The sequence below is a fragment of the Falco peregrinus genome, chromosome 12 (assembly GCF_023634155.1).
Source record: "Falco peregrinus isolate bFalPer1 chromosome 12, bFalPer1.pri, whole genome shotgun sequence".
Taxonomy (NCBI): Eukaryota; Metazoa; Chordata; class Aves; order Falconiformes; family Falconidae; genus Falco; species Falco peregrinus.
This window is the reverse complement of record NC_073732.1, coordinates 15,652,835-15,673,918: the sequence shown is the minus strand read 5'-3', so window position 1 is coordinate 15,673,918 and position 21,084 is coordinate 15,652,835. Positions and strand designations below refer to the sequence as shown.

The 21,084-nt window shown below is 35.8% G+C and overlaps 1 protein-coding gene across 4 annotated transcripts in view; it reads left to right on the top strand.

The window, feature by feature from the left end:
* OPA1 (OPA1 mitochondrial dynamin like GTPase) overlaps positions 1 to 21,084 on the top strand; it is a 53,462-nt gene that overhangs the window by 15,543 nt on the left and 16,835 nt on the right. For all 4 annotated transcript variants that reach the window (XM_055816753.1, XM_055816754.1, XM_055816752.1 and 1 more), the window contains 22 exons: positions 2,245 to 2,298; positions 3,324 to 3,428; positions 4,395 to 4,481; positions 5,391 to 5,504; positions 5,830 to 5,910; positions 6,309 to 6,383; positions 6,692 to 6,763; positions 6,909 to 7,008; positions 7,514 to 7,644; positions 8,175 to 8,247; positions 8,335 to 8,407; positions 9,160 to 9,275; positions 9,873 to 9,937; positions 10,563 to 10,639; positions 13,127 to 13,292; positions 13,816 to 13,968; positions 14,584 to 14,692; positions 15,334 to 15,413; positions 16,541 to 16,681; positions 17,934 to 18,050; positions 19,369 to 19,462; positions 20,779 to 20,889. In XM_055816753.1, coding sequence (XP_055672728.1) covers positions 2,245 to 2,298; positions 3,324 to 3,428; positions 4,395 to 4,481; positions 5,391 to 5,504; positions 5,830 to 5,910; positions 6,309 to 6,383; positions 6,692 to 6,763; positions 6,909 to 7,008; positions 7,514 to 7,644; positions 8,175 to 8,247; positions 8,335 to 8,407; positions 9,160 to 9,275; positions 9,873 to 9,937; positions 10,563 to 10,639; positions 13,127 to 13,292; positions 13,816 to 13,968; positions 14,584 to 14,692; positions 15,334 to 15,413; positions 16,541 to 16,681; positions 17,934 to 18,050; positions 19,369 to 19,462; positions 20,779 to 20,889 — 2,194 coding nt within the window. The remainder of the gene's footprint in view (positions 1 to 2,244; positions 2,299 to 3,323; positions 3,429 to 4,394; positions 4,482 to 5,390; positions 5,505 to 5,829; positions 5,911 to 6,308; positions 6,384 to 6,691; positions 6,764 to 6,908; positions 7,009 to 7,513; positions 7,645 to 8,174; positions 8,248 to 8,334; positions 8,408 to 9,159; positions 9,276 to 9,872; positions 9,938 to 10,562; positions 10,640 to 13,126; positions 13,293 to 13,815; positions 13,969 to 14,583; positions 14,693 to 15,333; positions 15,414 to 16,540; positions 16,682 to 17,933; positions 18,051 to 19,368; positions 19,463 to 20,778; positions 20,890 to 21,084) is intronic.

Sequence of the window (21,084 nt, the reverse complement as noted above, 5' to 3'; positions counted from 1 at the left end):
TTGTCTGCTAGAGAACATTGTTGTTTCCATTCTTGGAAGTTCTGTTGCCCAATTTACTTGCACATCTTCGGTTTTAATTTAATTACTCTATATTAAATCTACTTCTGTTGTAAATTGTTCTAAGAACCATTTCACAATCAGGAGGGTGTATTAAAACAAAAATGTGATTGTTGCCTATTGATATTTTTTTTTGTCAGCCTTTTGATAAATATTTAGCAGTATAATAGGTTATTCTTGTATAGCTGCACTGTGCATGGCTGCTTTTTATATGTATTTTGTCTGGGCCTTGATATTTTCATTTCTATTAGTAGAAATCATTGTAGTTCTTTTGTAGATGGTCAGTTTAGAATTATTTATAATCTGATTAGAGAATGTACAGAATGTGACAGTTTTATGACAGTTTTAGCTTTTATTGGCAGCTTAAAAAATTTTAGCAATATTATGAATTACATGTTCAAAATACTGTATGTACTAACATTCAAAGCACACCTGAACTAAATGCTGATGTATATACATCATTCTAGAGCTGTCCGCTATTCTTGACAGAACTTGCCCAATTGTCCTTGTTAGAATCAATCATCTAGTACTAGATAATTCATTTCAGAATTTGCAACATGTAGATGTGTTCAATATTTTTGTTTACTGTGTTTAACATAAATATACTGTACATAAAAGACAGTGCTCATGTGGTTAGAGATAATCTGTCTATAAGTATGTACTCCAAAGACGCATCAAGGCCCCAGAAGTACTTTCAGAAACAGCTTGCTTAAGAGCAGAGTGCAGGAAAATGTTAACCGCTTTGAAAATCTGCAGCACATGGAAACTGTTTTCCTTTTCTTTTCTTTATTTTCTTGCTGCTTCTGACTCTCCCAACACCATTCTCTTTGCCCTTCTATTTTTATTTTCCCCTTATATCTCTTGAGGTGTTTAAAGTGTATGTATATGTAAATGTTTATTTACATATACTACCCTGTGGCTGCATGTGTCAAGTTGTCTGTGTGCTGAACTAGTCCTGTTTCTGATGCACTTTTGCTATTACTGAACTAATTAACAGAAATAAAAGGAATTCAGTTTACGGCACTTCCTCTTTTGCCGAATAAGAAAATAATTTGATATAAATAGAAATGTCAGCTTGGATTGCGTTCTATAAAGTACAGGCACAATCCTGTACATTACAGGTTTAATAGCTAAATAATATCAATCACTATGAATAACTGCAGACTTTTTTCCTTGTTTAATCTGTTAACAATGATGTGAAATTATAGTAACTAAATCGATTTGTTTCTAAATGACAACTGTCCTCTGCATGTTAGAGAACATGCTTTCTGATATGAAGCTAACTTGAGTTGTATGTTACATGAGCTTTGTTATTGAAGCTTTTACCTATACCATTCTTTCAGTAATTGTTTAGATTATATTTTTTCTCAGTTTAATCAACCATTAGGTGTTATGTTGTTTGTTAATATTTACATCATATGAATCTGTATTGCACCATTTATGCTTTTGTTTTTGTGTTATTAAAAGCGGATTGCTTTGAACTGTTTATTACATCTTGATGAACCGCTTTTAAGAATATTTGGTTAAGAATGGTTCTAATTGCCTGATCTTATTACATTTACGCCTTGAACATCAGAATGTTTTGTATTATATCCTAATTCTTCCAGTTTTTATGTAATTTAAATAATTTTAAAATAACCCTTCAAGACTGTTCTGACTCACTACAATTTATGAAGTTGTGAATTCATGCATGCTTAGGATTATAATTCTGGGGGAAAAAAATAAGAATCCTCTCGGAGATTCAGAAATAGCGAATACTCACCTGAAAGTAGTTGCTGTAGCAGTCAGGTGTTTTAGTGATTATATCTCATTAAGATCATGCTAATTCAGGAAATGAACATACAAGATCCTGAAAGTTTGACCACTAAAATTACATTTAGGGCAGTGGCCAGAAAACTGAGTTTGCTTTTCCCTAAGCTCACTTCCCTAATATTAAGTCTTGAAGGGTTAATTTTTGCATTTGCATGTACTGGAATTCAAGCTGTTTTTTTAATGTGAACCTCCTGTTGCAGGTGGAACTTTCCATTAGCATTAAATCTCAGATGCTTAATTGAAGATTTTACCTGCTTTAAAGTGCATGTAAAATCAGTTTTCTTATGTGGAATGAACCTTTCCGTTTGTAATTTGGTTACTTGTAGTGGAGAAACTAAAGAATACCTTGGTAGCCATGACTATTTTTCTCTGTAGGTTTCTGACAAAGAGAAGATTGATCAACTTCAAGAAGAACTTTTACGCACTCAGGTAACTTTTATGAGTTATTGATGTCTTAAGTAGAGAATTATGTGCAGCAGACTCTGATTTACTAGACAGAAAGCACACCTGAAATACAAGACATTTGGTAAAAGTGCAGTGCTTTTTTCAATCTTTGAGTTTATCAATGCAGAGTTGACTGTGTTGGCATAGACCAAAGGTCAGTCTAGTCTGTTCTTTATCTGACAGTGACTGACAGAATCCAAGAAGGGAGTGTAAGCATAGGGCAAATGTGTATTTGTGCTTTCCCAAAATACTTTCTTTGCCATCAATGCGATATATCCCTGAAATGTAAAGTTAGCCCAAGAGTATTATGTAAATACAATGGTGACGTTCCAGTATTTAACTTGTTAACGCATGCTAACCTTTCTCCTAACATTCTACAGTTCCCTTTTACAATATCAATGCTGCTAGATATTTCTGTGATAATCTTGTATGTTTAAATGACTCATTTGTTGCAGAAGGGAGATCAATGTACTCATTAAGGAGTTACGTTTGTAATCCCTTAGTCTAGGAAACATAATTTCTAGTAAAGAAGCTCTTAAGTGCATTTGCTAACCAAACATCAGAGGTCCAAGACAAAAAATAGACATCATATGGGATATGTAGGGTGAGACATTCAGATATAGTACAGTGGCATTTAGGAGAACCAAAGTGTCTTTTTTGTTTTCTTCATCAAGAAAAATAATTGCAGTTACAATGCTGGACTTGTATATAAGCCATGCAGTGTTAATAAAAATCTGTTTTGTGAAGCAGTAAGCAGTTCTTTCAATTAAAACTGTTTCTATGATTGGACTATTTGGTATGAAAATTACTATGGGCAGATTAAAAGCTTTTTCTCTGCCCTCTCTTTGGTTTTAAGAGAACATTTCATCCCTTTAAGAAGCTGAAGTGGATGGTGCTGTTCAGAGTGATGACCTTTAAAAAAAATCAAAAAATAATTACAGCTATGGGTAGGTTGTGTACAGGTACTATTGCTGTCATTACAAAGGTATATTTGTACCACTGTTTTGTAGCTCAAATACCAAAGAATGCTTGAGCGATTAGAGAAAGAGAACAAAGAATTAAGAAAATTGGTACTGCAAAGAGATGACAAGGGGATCCATCAGAGGAAGTTAAAGGTACTTATGTGTTACAAATCAGCATAAAAATATAATTATACTATGGTTTCCATAATGCTCTTCTAAATAATTTTTGTTAATTCATATATGAATTTTTAACATTTGTTATAAGGTATCTGCTAATTTTTTGCTATGTTAAGGCTTTTATACATTCTTTTTTTTAACTATTTGACTTTTGGAAATGGCTTCAGTTGAAGAGCACAAAAGGGTTACCAAGTCTAACTAAATAGCTTGCCTAAGTAAGTGGGAAATGTGGGTTGTTTTTTTTGATGTAGCTTCACTGTTTTTGCTAGTAAATATGCTTCCAATTCTTCTTACGCACAGTCTGATACCTTTGTGCTCTGTCATGGGCCTTGCTGAGTTTGGTAGGAATATAGTTACATGGGGTCGGGAAACATGTTTTAACGGTGGCTCTGTATAAATCCAGGGAGATTGAATTAAGCATGCTTTTGCTTTTGTCTGCCAGCATCCTGAGTGTTTTGTAAACTGATGTTTTCTGCCTTTCTGCATCACTTGCTGACCAATATGGATCACCCTCTCTCCTCTGGGAACTGGAAAATAAATTCTTACTTGTATAGAATGAGGTTGATAGTTCTATACCATTGTTAATGCTTACTGTTCATCAAGCTGGAAGTGTAAGTCTAGATGTTTAATGGAAGACATTTAATTCAGCTTCTTAACTTGGAAACTGAGGTCTGAGCGCTGTTGTTCTCTTGCTGTATGTAAAAGCTCTCGTTTTGCTCCTTCAGCAAGATGCATCTGCAGCTGTAGTGTTTTCATACACAGGAGGCAAGGGGTGACTTGGTGTTGTACTTCATAAAACAGACATCTGTGCTGCAGTATAGACAGTTTAGTTTTCAAACCATCAGGAGAGAATAAACATTTATACAGATGAAATAGTCTGAAACCCAGTCATCATTCTGTTAATTAGCTGGCTTTTCTCTCTACTTTCTTTTTTTTTGGTAGAAATCCTTGATTGATATGTATTCTGAAGTACTCGACATCCTGTCTGATTATGATGCCAGTTATAACACTCAAGATCACCTGCCTCGAGTAAGTAAATAAAATATTCAAGGTTTTTTACTGAAACATCAGTCTTGCAATTGAAGAGAACATTTAGTTGTATTCCAGAATAATCCAGAGGTAGCGCTAGGCTATTTGCTTGCAACTCCAGGGATTTTGCTTAAGATACGTTCTACATTTTAAATGCAAGAGTATTTTGAGAATAACCAATGTAACTATCTTAAGCCTGTCTTGGCTCATATATAAAACCCTGACTAGATACAGATACTGCCGCTGTGCTCAGCTTTTCATTTTAAATGTTTTCAGTCAGGGCACCCCAGCCTTCTCAGCATTGTAGCATGACTGTTGTTTCCTCATGTGTGGCAGTGGAGCTGAGAAGGTGCAGTGCCCTGGCTAACTCCCCGCAGTAGTGCTGCTGTTGGAGGGAGAGAAGGGGTTTCGCTGGCCTGACTGCTGGCATAGGGGAGAGCCAGCAATGCGTCCTGCTTGCACAACCACCTGTAGTGCTACTGGCTTCTGTAGGAAGCCAGTAAGATGGGGTAAATGATGGCAACTACATCAGAAGTCAGCCTTCTCCAGGCAGAAGCAGCATCTACCACATGAGCAGTCGTCAGTGTTTCGCCTGCTGAAAGGATTTTGTATAAGGAGAGAACTGCCTGCCACGAGAACAGCAAGCCCTTCCTCCCCCTTCATTAGGTGGCCTGGCAGGTGAGGCACATAGGGTGCTTTGTGGACTGTGCTGTCTTAAGCACAAGTCAATTTTTTTGCATAACTAGAAGTTATTATTTATTCAAGGATTCCATATTTAAGCCAATGCACTTATTGTCAAACGTAATAATAACCAGTGCTGCTACAGATTAACATCTTCTTAGTCAGTTTTTGTTTAAAATTCCAAAATGTCCTGCTGAAAGCCAGTGGCTGTTTAAACTTTCACTTAAGGTCGTGGTGGTTGGAGATCAAAGTGCGGGAAAAACCAGCGTGCTAGAAATGATCGCCCAAGCCCGCATATTCCCTCGAGGGTCTGGGGAGATGATGACACGTTCCCCTGTTAAGGTAAGAAACATAATCTCTGAATCTGCATTTGCCGTATTGTCCTCCCTCGGTTTATGCCATTTATTGAGGTATAAGTGAACATTTGTTTATAAAATGGCCTCTAAGCAAGTTGTTGCAGTCAATGACAAAACTTCTGCAGGCCTATATATGACTCATATATAATATCAGAGTAGTAGCAGTTCTTACTGTAAGTAGTCCTGTGCTAAAGTAAGCATTACATATAGTTGTATGTCTGTAGTGGAAAGTGTACATATGCTATGTACTTCTCGTGTTTCTCTTGTTTTAGATTTACCATACTTACCTATATAAGGCTTTTACCATTTAGGTAACCCTCAGTGAAGGTCCCCACCATGTAGCTTTATTCAAAGACAGCTCTCGGGAGTTTGATCTGACCAAGGAAGAGGATGTAAGTAGACTGGCAGATAATGTGACCTTTATTAATTCTCTGAAAAATGTTGTGTCTTTGTGAGCTGTTAGCCTGTGTTTAATTAGAGTGAAATATGTTTAGTGCAGCAAGGCATTATACTAGTTATTAAAATATCTTTTAATGTGGTTTGTGGCTGGCGCTGAAGTGGATAAAATGTAGGAGGAGCTCTTGTACCAAGACATTTATTGGAATTTGAAGGGGTCTGCAGGTAATCTGTCATTTAGCACCCCATTTACCAGACTGGTTGTTCAACATCCATTTGAGATAGTATTTATAAGCAGAGATCTTAATCTGTAAGTAAACTGTTTTGCTTACGTTGGTGATTTTTCTTCTGTCATGATTATAAGGAGACTGATATTTTGCTTTTCTGAAAACAGCTTGCAGCTTTGAGAAATGAGATAGAAATCAGAATGAGAAACAGTGTGAAGGAAGGGTGCACTGTTAGCACTGAGGTAAGACCTGTCAAATATTTAGTGGCAAATATCTGTACATGTTTATCTGTTGTAAGTAGTTTTTAAATAGGAGACTGGTGAATCTAACATTTTGCACTCTACAAAGTGTATTTGGACTGTTAAAATCAGTGTTATGTCACAATTATGTGCATGTAAAATTGAACTTCCTATTTAAAAGTACAGGCCGTTGCTTGTTTAAAGCATATGTGTGTGTCAATATGTGTTTATATAATTTTATATATGGGTGCTTGTAGTTACACACACCTACTTTGTATTTATAATACTTTAATTTCAATTTTACTTCACAGACAATCTCCTTAAGTGTGAAAGGTCCTGGTTTGCAGAGAATGGTGTTGGTTGATTTACCTGGAGTAATTAGTGTAAGTATGCAATAAAAAAATAAAAGATCTTTCAAGACATGTAGTAAAGTAGTATTATGGGTGAGAACATTAGCTGTTGGTTTTTTGTTTTTTACATGTTTTCTTTTTTTCCTTTAAATATATATCTCCGTATACATATTAAAAGACTGTGACATCAGGTATGGCTCCAGATACAAAGGAAACTATCTTTAGCATCAGCAAGGCCTACATGCAGAATCCTAATGCCATCATCCTTTGTATTCAAGGTAAGAAAAGTCTAGATGGTTACAATTGGATTTTTTTTTTAACTTGTGATCCTTGCATTACTCTAGGGACTCTCCTGATTGTACTTTTTCTTCCATTTGTGGTAATTTGTATAGTGTACAAAAGCACATGCTGTGGAATGCCTATTTATAAGTTAAGACACCTTTGGTATCTGTGGAAAAAAGCAACTTTTTGATAGAATTTTTTTATCACTAAAAAAATGGTGATAATAAAATTCAAGGATTTCTTCAAAAGTGTTTTTGGAGGCACAGGCAATAATAGAGCTTAATATTCTGAGTAAGCTCATACGTGTTCAGAACTTAGACAACTACAGCAAATCAATTTTTTTTTTGTGATACTGGGACTGTGTGTACACAAAAACTGAATATAAGTTTAGCTATACTGTTTAAGTTGTAACATGAAACTTATTTGATGCATATTGTATCTTCAGTACTGCATATAGATTACATAGTCCCTAAAATATAACTTTGGTTTTGTTTGGTTTAGATGGATCAGTGGATGCAGAGCGCAGTATTGTCACAGACTTAGTCAGCCAAATGGATCCCCAAGGAAAAAGGACAATTTTTGTGTTGACTAAAGTGGATCTTGCTGAGAAAAATGTGGCTAGCCCAAGCAGGGTAGGTTGAAACTATTTTTCTCATATAATGATGTCTGAAGTCACACATAGAAAAATACTTGAGAAGCTGTCAGAAATATTGGACCTCCTGCCTGTTCTAGATGGGGTTTCTTAGTGCTTATTTCTGTATTCAGTATGATTTTTTTTCATGTAATTGTTATTTTAATCTCAGGCTTTGCTTTCAGTGATGAGCTACATGACTTCAGTCACAGCCCGGCTACAACTTGCTGTGATACTGGTTTCTTTCATGCAGGTGACCTGACCAAGTTCCATTTCCTGAGAAGGCTTTAGGATATTCTGCAAGAGGCTTTTTCATACTGTTTTGTGTTTTGCTATGTTATGCCTTATTTGGCTTATGACTTTATATCTTTTTTCTTTTAAATATCAGTAGAATGCATAATCCTATGACAAACTGCTTTTTACAGTAGTCTGTGCATAGGTACAACCAGATGTGGCTTTAAAACTGCACTGAAGGAAAGAATGTCTCTGTGCAAAGTTAACTGCATTATTTTTAATCCTTCGTTTTCATAGATCCAGCAAATAATTGAAGGCAAACTCTTCCCAATGAAGGCTTTGGGTTATTTTGCAGTTGTTACTGGAAAAGGTAAAGAGAGCTATGGCTCTGCTTATTTTCTCCTTGATAGCAGAGGGAACTGAATGGAACTGTTGCAGCATTCCTTTCTTTCTCCAGGAAACAGCAGTGAAAGCATTGAATCTATTAAAGAATATGAAGAGGAATTTTTTCAAAATTCAAAGCTGCTAAAGTATGTTGCTATTTATTCCTTTTACTAAAATGAGCCTGTGTTGGTAAATGTTGGCATCAGTTTTTCTTGTTGAACTTTAAAAAAAGGTTTGCAGTGTGGAAACAGTATTTGAGATTTAATCTCCTTATATTATATTCTTGAGGTGACCAAGTTAAGTTAGCCTGGTTTCCTAATGTGTGCTGGAAGTCATTGGAGAGACACAGGCATCTTCAGGCAGCAGTTGGTTCCACTACAGCTCTGAGCCTCTCTTCAGAGGTTTCTGTGTCTCTTCATTGGCTTGAGAAGAACCGAGTTCCCAGGCTATGTCTAGGCACTTGGTACAACTGAAGGAGTGAATCCAGCCCAAATGTGAGTTGTAACGCCTGTAAACATTGGTCATCTTGGTGTGACAATAATGTATTCAGAGGGTTAGCTTGTGCATTCTGCAAGTGCATTGAGCAAAGTTTTGATTTCATAGGCTTGTATTTCTCAGGAAAGTAAGATGCATGGTCTTTGGGACTGCAGTACCTGCACTGCAACCTCTAGAATAAAAAAATATTTTGGGGGGGTGATTGGGTTTGAGGTTTTTTTCCCCTTTCATGATTATCTGCATTGAATATTCTGGGGGGAATTGACTGGAATTTGGGTTAGGTGCACATTGACGTTTTATTCTCTGCTATAAAAAGCAAAGCTTTATTCTTGTGAGGAGATAATGGGGGCCAGAAAGCATGGGAATGAATAGAGGAATTTCCTCTAGCTGTCTTTCTTTACAGGACATGTATGCTGAAGGCACACCAGGTAACAACAAAGAACTTAAGTCTTGCTGTGTCAGATTGCTTTTGGAAAATGGTGAGAGAATCTGTGGAGCAGCAAGCAGATGCTTTTAAAGGTAAACATCTTCTCAAAAACCAAGTGAAAGTTAACTTACTGTTAAACAGTTAGTTCTTCCACATATGTATAATACTGTTTTGCCAGCATGCTTGGGCAGTTATGGTTTATATGAGCATCATTTCTCATGAATTGGTAATTGCCCACTTAATTCTTGACAAAAAACACATAAAAAATAATTCGCGATAGGAAGTGCTCGCTTGCTCTAAAAGCCAAAGGAGTAAATAAGTAAGAAGAAAAATTCTGTGTTTTGTGGGCAAAACACAGTTCTTCCACTTGATTCAGATGTTTAAAATGGCTTCCTATATGAAGATACCATCTGATCAGCCAGGCCAGGACTGACTTGTACAGAGCTGGAAGCTGAAAGGTTCTCTTTCCAGTATGTTTTTTCGATGCATGAATCCTGCATTTAGCAGACAGAGTATCTGAGCTAGACAGCAAAAAAACTCTGCTCATTTGCAGAGGCACCTGAATTTTTTGAAGAGTTTGTCATAAGCAAGATTTGGGGCAATTTTAGGAGCTTCTAAACTTCTAAGATGATCATGAATCACATATAGGAAATTCAGAAATACTAAGGCCTTGTTTCTGTTGCTTGCAGCCACACGTTTCAATCTTGAGACTGAATGGAAGAACAATTACCCCCGGTTGCGAGAGCTTGACAGGGTAAATTGCACTACTGCTTTAATTTGTGTGCTACAAAGCATTGAAGATTATGGATTAAAATTTGTGCCATTTAATCTCATTCTTAAAGAGTTCTTAAAGTACTGACATTTTAAAGTGCGAGGACCATGTAAATTATTCTAGGGGAAGGAAATACTGAACTCTGTTTTATGAAATAGTGTGCTTAAAAATTATGATACTTCAATGCTTAACAAGCCCTTCACTCTTCTAGTATACAGCTAACTGATGTAACTTGCCCACATGAATAGGTCAGTGTTTCTGTGTGATCATGACTGAACTGGCAAAGAGAAGTTACATTCCCTGATCTTTCAGACAGAGTAACAAAACAATTTTGATCCCATTCCCTCATTCTTTTGTAGAGATCCTGAATTTTCAAATGCCATTCCTGGCCAGAGGCATGCAAGGGGTGGGTGGGAAGATGTATGGTAAACCAGGGTAGTTTCTGACAAGCACATACCTTGTGGTCGTGTTCCAGACAATGTTATCATTTGAGGCTTAAAGGCCATAAGAAAAAGGTTTTGGGTTTTGTTTATTTTCTTTTTTTGTATGGAAACATGATCAAACTATATTTAAAATTTTATTATTTCAAATTTTTCCTTTTACATAGAATGAACTGTTCGAAAAAGCAAAGAATGAGATTCTTGATGAAGTCATAAGTTTGACTCAGGTCACACCAAAGCACTGGTATGGTAATTATATTTCTCTTTTGGTTTGTTGTTTTTTTTTTTCTTAACTCTCACAGAAGCTTCCCTTTAAAATATGAAGAATTTTAGTAAACAAAATTCTCAAATATAAATAAGGAACTGTTTTTCTTAGGACAATATATTATTATGTCCTTTGTCCCTGTAGAAGTAATCTGTTTGTTTATAATTCTGAATTAGCAAATACTTGTATAATCCCTCAATAAAAATTTTATGGTATCAGTTTGTGTTTTGTTCTGTTTGTAAGGCAGACATAGATGAGAGAGAAAGAGCTTAGCCTAAGTATTTTAATGGTGTAGTATCACTGCATAGTAAAGTCACGAAGTTGCAGGCTGAGAGGAGAACAGCTAGTGTAAAGGATTACTTTGACAGCCTGTACCATAACTAGAGAACCACAAAAAAAATCTTTAATGCCTTGGTCTTCAGTGACCTGAATTGAACTGTTGTTTGGTCATCGATTGAAAATCAAGATAAAATGTCTGGCTCTTAAGACATTAGAATAATTCTGGGCACGTGGGTGTGTTCAGTGTAAAGAGTTGTAGGCAGTGTATTAGCCTGAAGTTAAGTTCTAGTCAAAATGTCTTGCAGATTTACCATTTTGGTATTTGCTTCTGTTTGTTGTGTAATAGATCCTGAAGTACCCTGGTCCTTGTCTAGTCTGCTTGCTTTTCTGTTGTGGATTGGCTGGGAGCATAACATGAATGTTTCTTTGTGTTTCTTTTGAAAGTTAAAATGTAGTGGTGATTCTATTTTATAACACTAAATGAGCTATAAAGTAAAACTGGAAACTAAGTCATGAAAAAACCTTCTTCTGTTAACCATTATATGCAGCCTAAAAACAGCAGTGCATTTGATGATTCCACATGTTTTATCCTGTTAAAATTTCCGTTCCTTATAATTAAGTTTGATTGGATGAAGCAAAGCAAAAGTGTATTTTTATTGACATATCAGTAAAGAAGGAATGAGATTGCATTTGTTCTTAACTGGAGGACTGCCCTTCTACAATGCATTTGTAGGTGGTAAAATCAATAACAGACTGTTTCCAGCACACCCTGTAAGTGAAATAAATTTGCCACATCCCCAGTTCTTTTAAGGGTCACCAAGAATGATCAATAATTGATCTTTGTTTGAGCACTATTGAAAGCATCCTATTTTCCTTAAAAAGCTTTGTTAAAAATATTTTTTACTGCTGTCAATATTAATTTTAATTTATAGTGAATTCTTTTAACATTTAAATGCTTAAGTTCCTTTTATATTTTATATAAATACTTTTATTACCCTAGATATACCAAAGATCTGTTTGAACTAGTGGAAAAACTAGCGGCTTTGATCCCCATTTATACTGGTATGTCAAAAGGACAGCTTCAGAATCTTTAAATATCAAAGAGGATGCTTTAAACATAAAAGAGAAATTTCAATTATGCCATTGTTGGAGGGAGGAGTGACATTTATGAGAAGTTATTCAGTCTTTGTCCACAGATGGCCCAGTTAGACTGGGGAGGCATTATCAGGGTGAGGCTTGTGTCCTGAACTTCAGCCCATTTGGAAGAAAAGGGCTTATGTGAATCTGATAGTCTTGTACCACCGGAAAAAGGCAGGTTTTATTCTTCGGCTCTTTAGCTCTCACCATTCTACCAAATCTGGCATTCGTATGACCTGTTGGTAAGCTCATTTAGCATGCTGAGCTGGCAAAAAATTAACGTGCAAGAAACCCACAAACCTGTACTGGAGACTCTGGCAGGAGCAGAAGCAGCATGACTGCCTCTGTGGGTACTGGCTGCATGTTACACTGGCTCAGCCGAGTTGTCTCACTGCAGCTGCAAAGTTTCCTGAGTAAGTTTATTGTCATTTTAAAAGGTTAAATTTAGGTTGTGTCCATTGTTACTTCTTGAAATGCATCACAAATAGGGAAGTGGTGCTAAGTTTTATAGTGATGCGGGGCATGTTTGTAAATTAATGTTAATATACATTTTGGTAAAAGGTTGGACTTCTCAACTTGCTTCATTATTTATCAAATCTGGGAAAAATTCACTGAACAACCCAGATGGAAAAACTACAGCATGTTCCAACAAACAAATCAGAATACTACAGAAACAAAACCCACTTGCTTTTTTGGGAGTGTGGACTTCAGTGAAATCATTTCAATGCTTTACAGTCTGCCCTCCTGCCATTTCCCCACCTGCTGTGCATATGCACATACAGCTGTGCATGGTTATATTGGTTTAATTAAAGGCTGCAAGGAACTGTTGAGCAGTGCAGTGGCAACCCGAAGAGATGTAGGGGCCAACTTGAAAAGGTGTACTTGTGTCCTTAGTTCCAAGCAGATTTTGGTTGAAGTTGTGTCCTGACGTTAAGGAGTACTTCCTGTGTTCTGTAGTCTTACTTTCTCTGTTTCTAACAAATTGAATGCATACCTGTTAGATGATTTCTGTGTTGGAAGCTATCATAAGTGTTACAACTTCCATTTTAGGGAGGAGATTCTTCAGAAAACTTTATGGGAGAGGGTATCTACTCATGTGATTGAAAATATATACCTTCCAGCAGCACAGACTATGAACTCAGGGACATTTAACACCACTGTGGACATCAAACTGAAGCAGTGGACTGACAAGCAACTGCCTAATAAAGCAGTAGAGGTGAGAATTCAATTATTTAATAAAATAAAATAAAACATCTGTGCAAAGCCTGTGGAAATGAAAGCATAGCTCCAGAGAAGCAAGGTGATGATCTGAAGGGCTGACTGCCGTTCTTCTAACCCAATTACGTGTCAGAAAAGGCTGGCAAGATCTTGATGTTGATAAGCATATATAGCAGGAACATTGATTTTGCTCTTCTGGTGAATTTTTCCTATTAAAGACCAAAACCACCCTTCTTTTAAAAGGTTAAACAAACCCCTCAGCTAGGTATGTTTATATTTAATAGCTCTATGCAAGTTTAACAGAATTCCACTTGCTACAACATAGCAAAGTTTAGTGTTGGCTTTATTAGTAATGGATGAGGCAGGAAAGGAAAAGTCAATGTCTTACTCTTAGGCTTGTACGTTGTTTTCAGAAAGTATGCAAATTTTCATACTTGCAAGAATTGTCATAACTGTGCCTCTACCAGCTGGTGCATGGTATATTGGTTCATTTCAGTAAGCATTATTTGCTAACTTTCTAGGTGGCATGGGAGACTTTGCAAGAAGAATTTTCCCGTTTCATGACAGAACAAAAGGGAAAGGAGCATGACGATATCTTTGATAAACTGAAACAAGCTGTCAAAGAAGAAAGTATTAAACGACATAAATGGAATGAGAGAGCGGAGGATAGCCTGGTATAATGTAGTGGGTTTTTTTTGGATTGTTGACTAAGTGCTGTTGAAATCTTTTTACTAAAGTTGCATATTCAGTATTTTTGCATTCTGTTAATGTAGTCATAAAATAAGGAGATGTGTCCATCTCTCCTTTTCTATATAATGTTTTAATTCAGTGTTTCTCAATTCATTTTATTATTATGTTTTGTTAATTATTGCCCTAAATAACATCTCATAAAATTGGTAAGGTAGATTCAAGAAAAAGTCCTCCACAGTCCACTGGCTGCCCAAGGACAGCCTTGCGAGAATTGTTTAATATCAGCTTATCTGTTCTGTTAAGTATAACCATATAAAATAATGGCATTTCATTACCACCTTTGATTCTGTAATCTGGAGGAATTTCATATTGTTTGCTGTATTTTTTACATTATTTATGCTAGGCTATAGAAGAGAGTCAAAGGCGCAAGAAAGTATTTTTCATAGTGATTTGAAAAGGTGCTTCTTGAATAAATCCCATGCGCTCAATACTTGCTGGTTTTATATACATCAAAAAATGAAGAGAATGCCAGAAATCTTTTTTCACTAAATACTGAATAAATGATTTACTGTGTGCTAAAATGATGTTCTGTATTTCAGCGAGTGATCCAGCACAATGCCTTAGAAGATCGGTCAATATCTGATAAACAGCAGTGGGATGCAGCTATTCATTTTATGGAAGAGACGCTCCAAAGTCGTCTCAAAGACAGTGAGTTGTGTGATGTATTCCACTCTTGTGTGCTATTTAATCTGGGCCACTTTCCAGATTTAGTTCACTTCACTGCAGTGCGGGTTTTTGTATCAGCACAACTGAGACAGTGGTGACAATTTCAAATGGTATCGATACTGATAGAAATGTTTAACAAAATACAGCTTCAAAAGCTAGTGCTCTTGCAGTGAGGCAGCTGAAAAGTAATAGAGATCTGTAGTCAAAAATTGGTACAAACACACGTAGAAGAATAGGATAAATTCAGGGAATGTAGTTAGTCCATTTATTGTTATTAAGCATAATTAATTTTGATGCAAGTTGCAACAAAGTAAGATTTTTATTTTTTTTTTAAACACATGACTTGGAACCTGGAGGGCTATTTCAGGGGGGGGTGTTACATTCTCTTTTTTTATATACTTCCTTGAAGTATCTACTGATTGGCTGTCATTTTTAAATTTTAGTGAAAGACATGAACTGTTGCTGTAAGTAAAAGACATCTGACTTAACATAAGATAGGCTATACTGAGTCCTTAGATGTAAAATGTCCTTTCTTCCATTCCTGATCCTTTACCTAATTTTAGAACTATAAGTTTGGCTGGTTATGTTTTGAGTGATACTTAATATCATGTTTCTTTTTTTAGCTGAATCTGTTATTGAAGATATGGTGGGTCCAGACTGGAAAAAAAGATGGTTATACTGGATAGGCCGCACCAAAGAACAGGTAAAAGGGGAGGAAAAATATAAATAATTTGTAGTTCACTACCTTTAGAAAACTTTGGTTATTACTGAGTAAATTTTCAAAAATACCAACCCTCTTCACACTATTTAGCAATACTAAACTCTTTACTTTTAATCTTCATTGTTTCAGTTATTACGCCACAGAGAATTCCATATATGTTTTTCATATTGCAGATACAGTGGTTTGTAAACTGTTTTCCATTCTTCAGCTGAATTATGTCTTTACTATTATGCCATTGACCTGAGTATTAAAGTTCTTCCAGCAGAAAGAAATTGATAAAAACAGGGTGGAAACTGGGCTATTCTTTTCTATACTTCATAAGCCTGCCTCTTAAGCAGAAGTCACGTGCAGTCTCCTGTCATGGTCCATTTGGATTTCGTTAGTACGTGATACCATTATCAGTAGCATTCTAGCCACAGTTGTATCTCCTGATTTACTGTTTTCATCATAACCTCTCTTTTTGTTTGCTCAAAGCTTTTGGAACTTTCTTTTGAATTTAAATAGCACCTTCCGTTCAGTGCCCAGAGAAGATGGGCTTTTTATGTTACTTTTTCTAGATATTTCTCAAACTGAATCATACTTTAAAGAAGTAAGTAGAGTTTAAAAGAATACAGTAGAAAGTAATTGTTTCAGAGGAAGGAGTTTTACAGTCAACTGTATACAGCCAGGTATGGGAGAAAGGCAGTGACTTAAACCTATCTTACTTGAATTCAATGAACAGCAACTTAAAAGTTATGAATCCATGGAGTGTTCTTGCTAGCTATTACGCAAAAATTACAATTCTTATCAGTGTTACAGGTGATATGTGAATGCGAACTCTCCTAGCAGATGTTCATGGAGGGAAAGGGAGTCTTAACAGCTACGATTTGATTATTTTTTTTCTTCCACCCTTCTCTTCCTCTTCTGCATTTCTGTGCTTAATGTGAAAAACTGGCAGTGAATTATCCATTTAAAAATACTGTATTTTAGATATTTGCACAAATACCCTTTTGAATCACTTTAATAGTTGTGTCAAAGGTATTTTCTATTTAAACAGGTAGACTATTGAGGAGGTGCTGATGATCTCTGAGTCTGTGATAATTAATTCTAAGTCATCACTCTTATCCTAGAATATTCGTAATGAAACAAAAAATGAACTTGAGAAATTAATCAAATGCAACGAAGAACATGCAGCTTATCTAGCAAATGATGAAGTGACGACTGTTAGAAAGAATCTTGAAGCAAGAGGAATAACAGTGGACCCATGTCTGGTAAGATGCTGAATTGTAACAAAACGTATGGAAGCCCCCTGTGAACGTTTGAATGTGCTTTCTAGATGGTATACAAAAGACTCCATCAAAATACTAAATTTGTAGTCCAGATGTTTCCAAATGAATTACTAAATGACTCTTGCACGCAATTCACACACTTCTGTTGGCTGTCAGACAAATGCAGTACAACACTTTGGAATCTTGTCAGTTTAGCCTGAAATCAGAATCTGCTGAGCAGATTTTCTCGCCTGGGTTATGACAAGGCTAGTTTAAAACTCTGGTTCAGATGGTTATATAGTGGACTTGAGGTCTCTGTGAGCAAGATACAATAAAATCATATTGTGAATTCCTAAGTGTATTTTGGTGTGATTGTATGTGCAGTTTGAAGTTCATAGGTATGTTGACGAGAGAGAAATTTTGTAAAAATAATTGAAAAAAGGTCCTAAGGGACTGTGTTGTATGTTTAAAATGTTCTGGAAAATTATTTATCTCACTTCAGTGTAAGGCTTTTAATCATAATTAGACCTTTTATCTAGCTAAATGTAAGATTTTAAATAAATGAGAAATCAAAAATTAATAGATGTGGATTTCCTTTAATAGTGATTTATTTTCTGTAGTACCTTTGGCTACCTTTTCAACATTAATGCATGTACTTACTCAAGGTAGCAGTGTTATTTAAATACCTGCTGCCATTTCCTATACAGCACTTACCTTACCTTTTTTGTAAAGATCAGAGTAGTGGTCCACACCCTCTACATGAGGAGACTGACTTAATTTTGAAAAATTGGAATATTAATAAGCCTAATCAAGAAAAGTTACAGATGTTTTTTACATGACTCATTTAATGTTTCTCTAGGCTTTAATCTGTTTTAATTGATAAAATAATGGGTACCACTCAAAAATATTTTTGTAGTGTTAACATGAAGATTGCATCATGCCAAGGGCAGAACAGTTTGTCCTGTTCTGTAGTATATAATTTAAATATTTCTGGTTGCAGGCAATATTTTAAAGCGTCCAGTTACATTACAAGCATGGAATATTTTTAAATTGACAGTCATTTGTAATGTTTGCCAAATGTAACTAACACATTAATCATATCCCAGTTATAGACAAATTGCTGAAAAATATTTAAATGTATGTTATGTGACAGTGATAGTGGAATTTGGAGTTACTTTAAAATTAAATGTGATCATTAAATTATGCCCAATAGTGATTGTATGTATTTAGTCAAATTTAAGTACTGTTTTCCTAGATTAAAGACACATGGCACCAAATTTATAGAAGATATTTCCTGAAGACTGCTTTGAACCACTGCAATCTGTGTCGAAGAGGCTTCTATTATTATCAGAGGCATTTTGTAGACTCGGAGGTAAATTGAAGAACAGATGTATCCTGGTGTTTTGCCCTAATATTTCCATCTCAGTTGAAGAAGAAAATTCTACAAATGCTTTAAACTAGCCTAATCTTTTATGTCCTTTACCTTGAGATACCTGGTGATCTTCGATATGTTTTACATAAGGGTTGTAATTGATAAAATGTCATCTGGTGGTAATTAGATAAAGTGACCACAAGGTATCAGCCATGATCTAAATGTTACTTACCAATGTGTATTGAAAATACACTGTTAAAAGCAGTATTGTCAACTGTTGATACCTTGTTGGTATCAGTTTCTCCCGGTTTCTCATTGATATTTATTTACCTCACTGATACGAAAACCCCAGAAAACATTAAGTAAGGAGTTTTTATAGGATAAGTGTAATATGTGATTAGAGTTAATGCTTGGAATCACATGTGACCAACAGAAGAAAACAAAAAAATACGGAGCTTACAAACAGATCTTTTAAATAGTCTTTAACGTCCCTTCCAATCCAAACCATTTGATGACTTTCCAGTTTTGTAAACCCAAGCTTGTGCAACAAATGACAGTATGCATGGAATTGCACAAAGAAAAGAATATACAGTTTTCTTACTGTTATATTTTAAATCAAAAAGAAATTACTGGAAAGGTACAGCTCCTCACTTTCTGTGGAGTTTTCTTTTTAATGAGAAACAACGAACCCAGTGAAGCTAGAAATCTTTACTACTGTGGAAATACCTTTGCCTATAAGAGGTAAGAGAGAATGAGATCATAAAGGTGAGAGCTCTCTCTCTGTGACACTTAAGCTGTGATTTCTGTTACTGTCTTTTTAAGGTGTCCTAATGTGAAGTCAGTGCTCCCTCCTGCTTTCCTTGCAGGTGTAGAAACTGTCTCTTCTGTTGGTAACAAATAGAACCCTTGGCCCAATAATGTCTTCAGAAGCATTTGTCACAACACAGAGTTCAGTTGTGGTCTTTCTATGTGTTTGCTATGAACAAGTATGGTGTCAGTGAGCATTAAGTTATACCTACCAGCCTGTGTATACTGTGTGCAAATTGTTTTTCCGCGAGACCTCTTCATACTGCTCTTTCTGTTGAAAAGAGGAGATGTAAGGGTGATGCAGTGTATTAAATAAGGCTGACATGATTCTTGAGAAGTAGTTTTGGTGTGCTTCCTTGTTACTTACTGCACCTATTCTGTGGGACTTTTGTGCAAGGTCAGGATATGTATACATGAGTTTACAGTTGCCACTAAAAGTGTCGAGATTCTTGCGGATGTAGGATGCTCATCGGATATCAGAGGTCTGACACTACAACTTGCCTTGTTTCAGCTTGAATGTAATGATATTGTCCTCTTCTGGCGAATACAGCGAATGCTGGCAATTACAGCAAATACACTGAGGCAGCAGCTTACTAACACTGAAGGTAAGGCTCAGAGTGAGTTGAGGTGTTAGAAACAAAAATTTATTTTGGAGTTTTCTAATATTCCTCTGCTGTGTATTCCTTTCATGCTTAGCATGGCTGCTTGAATTTTGTGTCCTGGTTAGGTAATTAAAAGATGCAGAGCAAATAGAATTTTACATTCTATTTACATTAAATAAAGTGTAAATAAAATGTCAGTTAATTAAGTCTGCAGTTTAAAATATTTTCATCTTGCATGATGCCAATTGTCAGTACCTTTTTCCAAGCAGAAAGAATTTCAATAAATAGTGACTGTATTCTTTTTTTCTCAGTTCAGTCTGGCTGTAGGTTTTAATTTTAAAAAGTTTGATATTAAAAATCAATTCTAATGGATTTTTTTTTAAACCATGCAAAATGTGCAATGTAATGCCTAGAAAAGCCTATACAAAAGCAGCTTCCTTATAAAGGATTATTTAGTAATCGGCTAGTACCATGGTACAGCTACTAATGACAAACTTTGATCTCTAAAATAGTTTTCAACCTGCTTCTTGTAGAAGGTGCAAGTAATAGTTTTGAACCTTGTCATGTGATGCAAGTTACCCTCCTTGGAGAAGAAATTGCCCCTAAATGTAGAAAGCTAGGTCCTGCCTCTTCAAACCACCTACCTCATTGACAACTGCTGGGCTGAAAATTGGGAAATTTCATTAGGAGGTAATCCCTCTAAGTATGAAGGGCAAAGATGTGAGGGTTGAGATGGACATAATACTGCTTTAAAGAGCTTTTGATTCCTCTTAGCCTTGTATATACAGCAACACCCTTCTGTGTGTCATCAGTCCTTCAATACCACACTCTACTGTCATCATTAACTTTTTTCCATTTTCCACCTTTGATTGACTTGGCTTTGCTGAGGGTGATGTTAATAGTTTTAACTGTTAAGAAGGAGGCAGCAAGGATGCTTACAATAAAAGATTTATTGGACGCTTAGTCGCAAAGAAGAAACTGCTGAATTTAATAGACAGCAAAGAAGTCTACAAATATTTTATCTCCTCCTAAAAAAAGTTGTTCAATAATTTGAGAGGGAAAATAGCTTTGAAATTTAACCATCTTTATCAAAGAATTTCTTGTCTTAATGGCCCAAACAAGGGGCTTGCATGTTTATTTGCCTTTCTCCAAACAGATTAGTTAGTCTGGTAACATAAACTGTCTGCCACAAACTTTACTAAAATTTTGTCCTTAAGGTCATTACAGGTGCAAAAGTGTTACCACTTGCTTGCTTTTTTTTTTTTTTGTTGTTGTTGTTGTTGTTGTTGACTTGTTGTTTTGGGTCTCTTTTTTTACAGTAAGGCGCTTGGAGAAGAATGTAAAGGAGGTACTTGAAGATTTTGCTGAGGACAATGAAAAAAAGGTGAAGCTCCTAACTGGCAAGAGGGTCCAGCTTGCAGAGGACCTCAGTAAGTACCTGCTCTGTATTGTTATGGAACTAGCTTGGAATGAAGCAAATTCTGACCACTGTCCTTGAGAACATTTAATGTGATGATGGGTTTTTAAAGTGCTAGCATTTAATTAATATCACAAATGGAATTTTTCATAAATACGCTCACATCTTACTGGTTCAAAGGTGGACAAGGGTAGTATACTGTGACAAA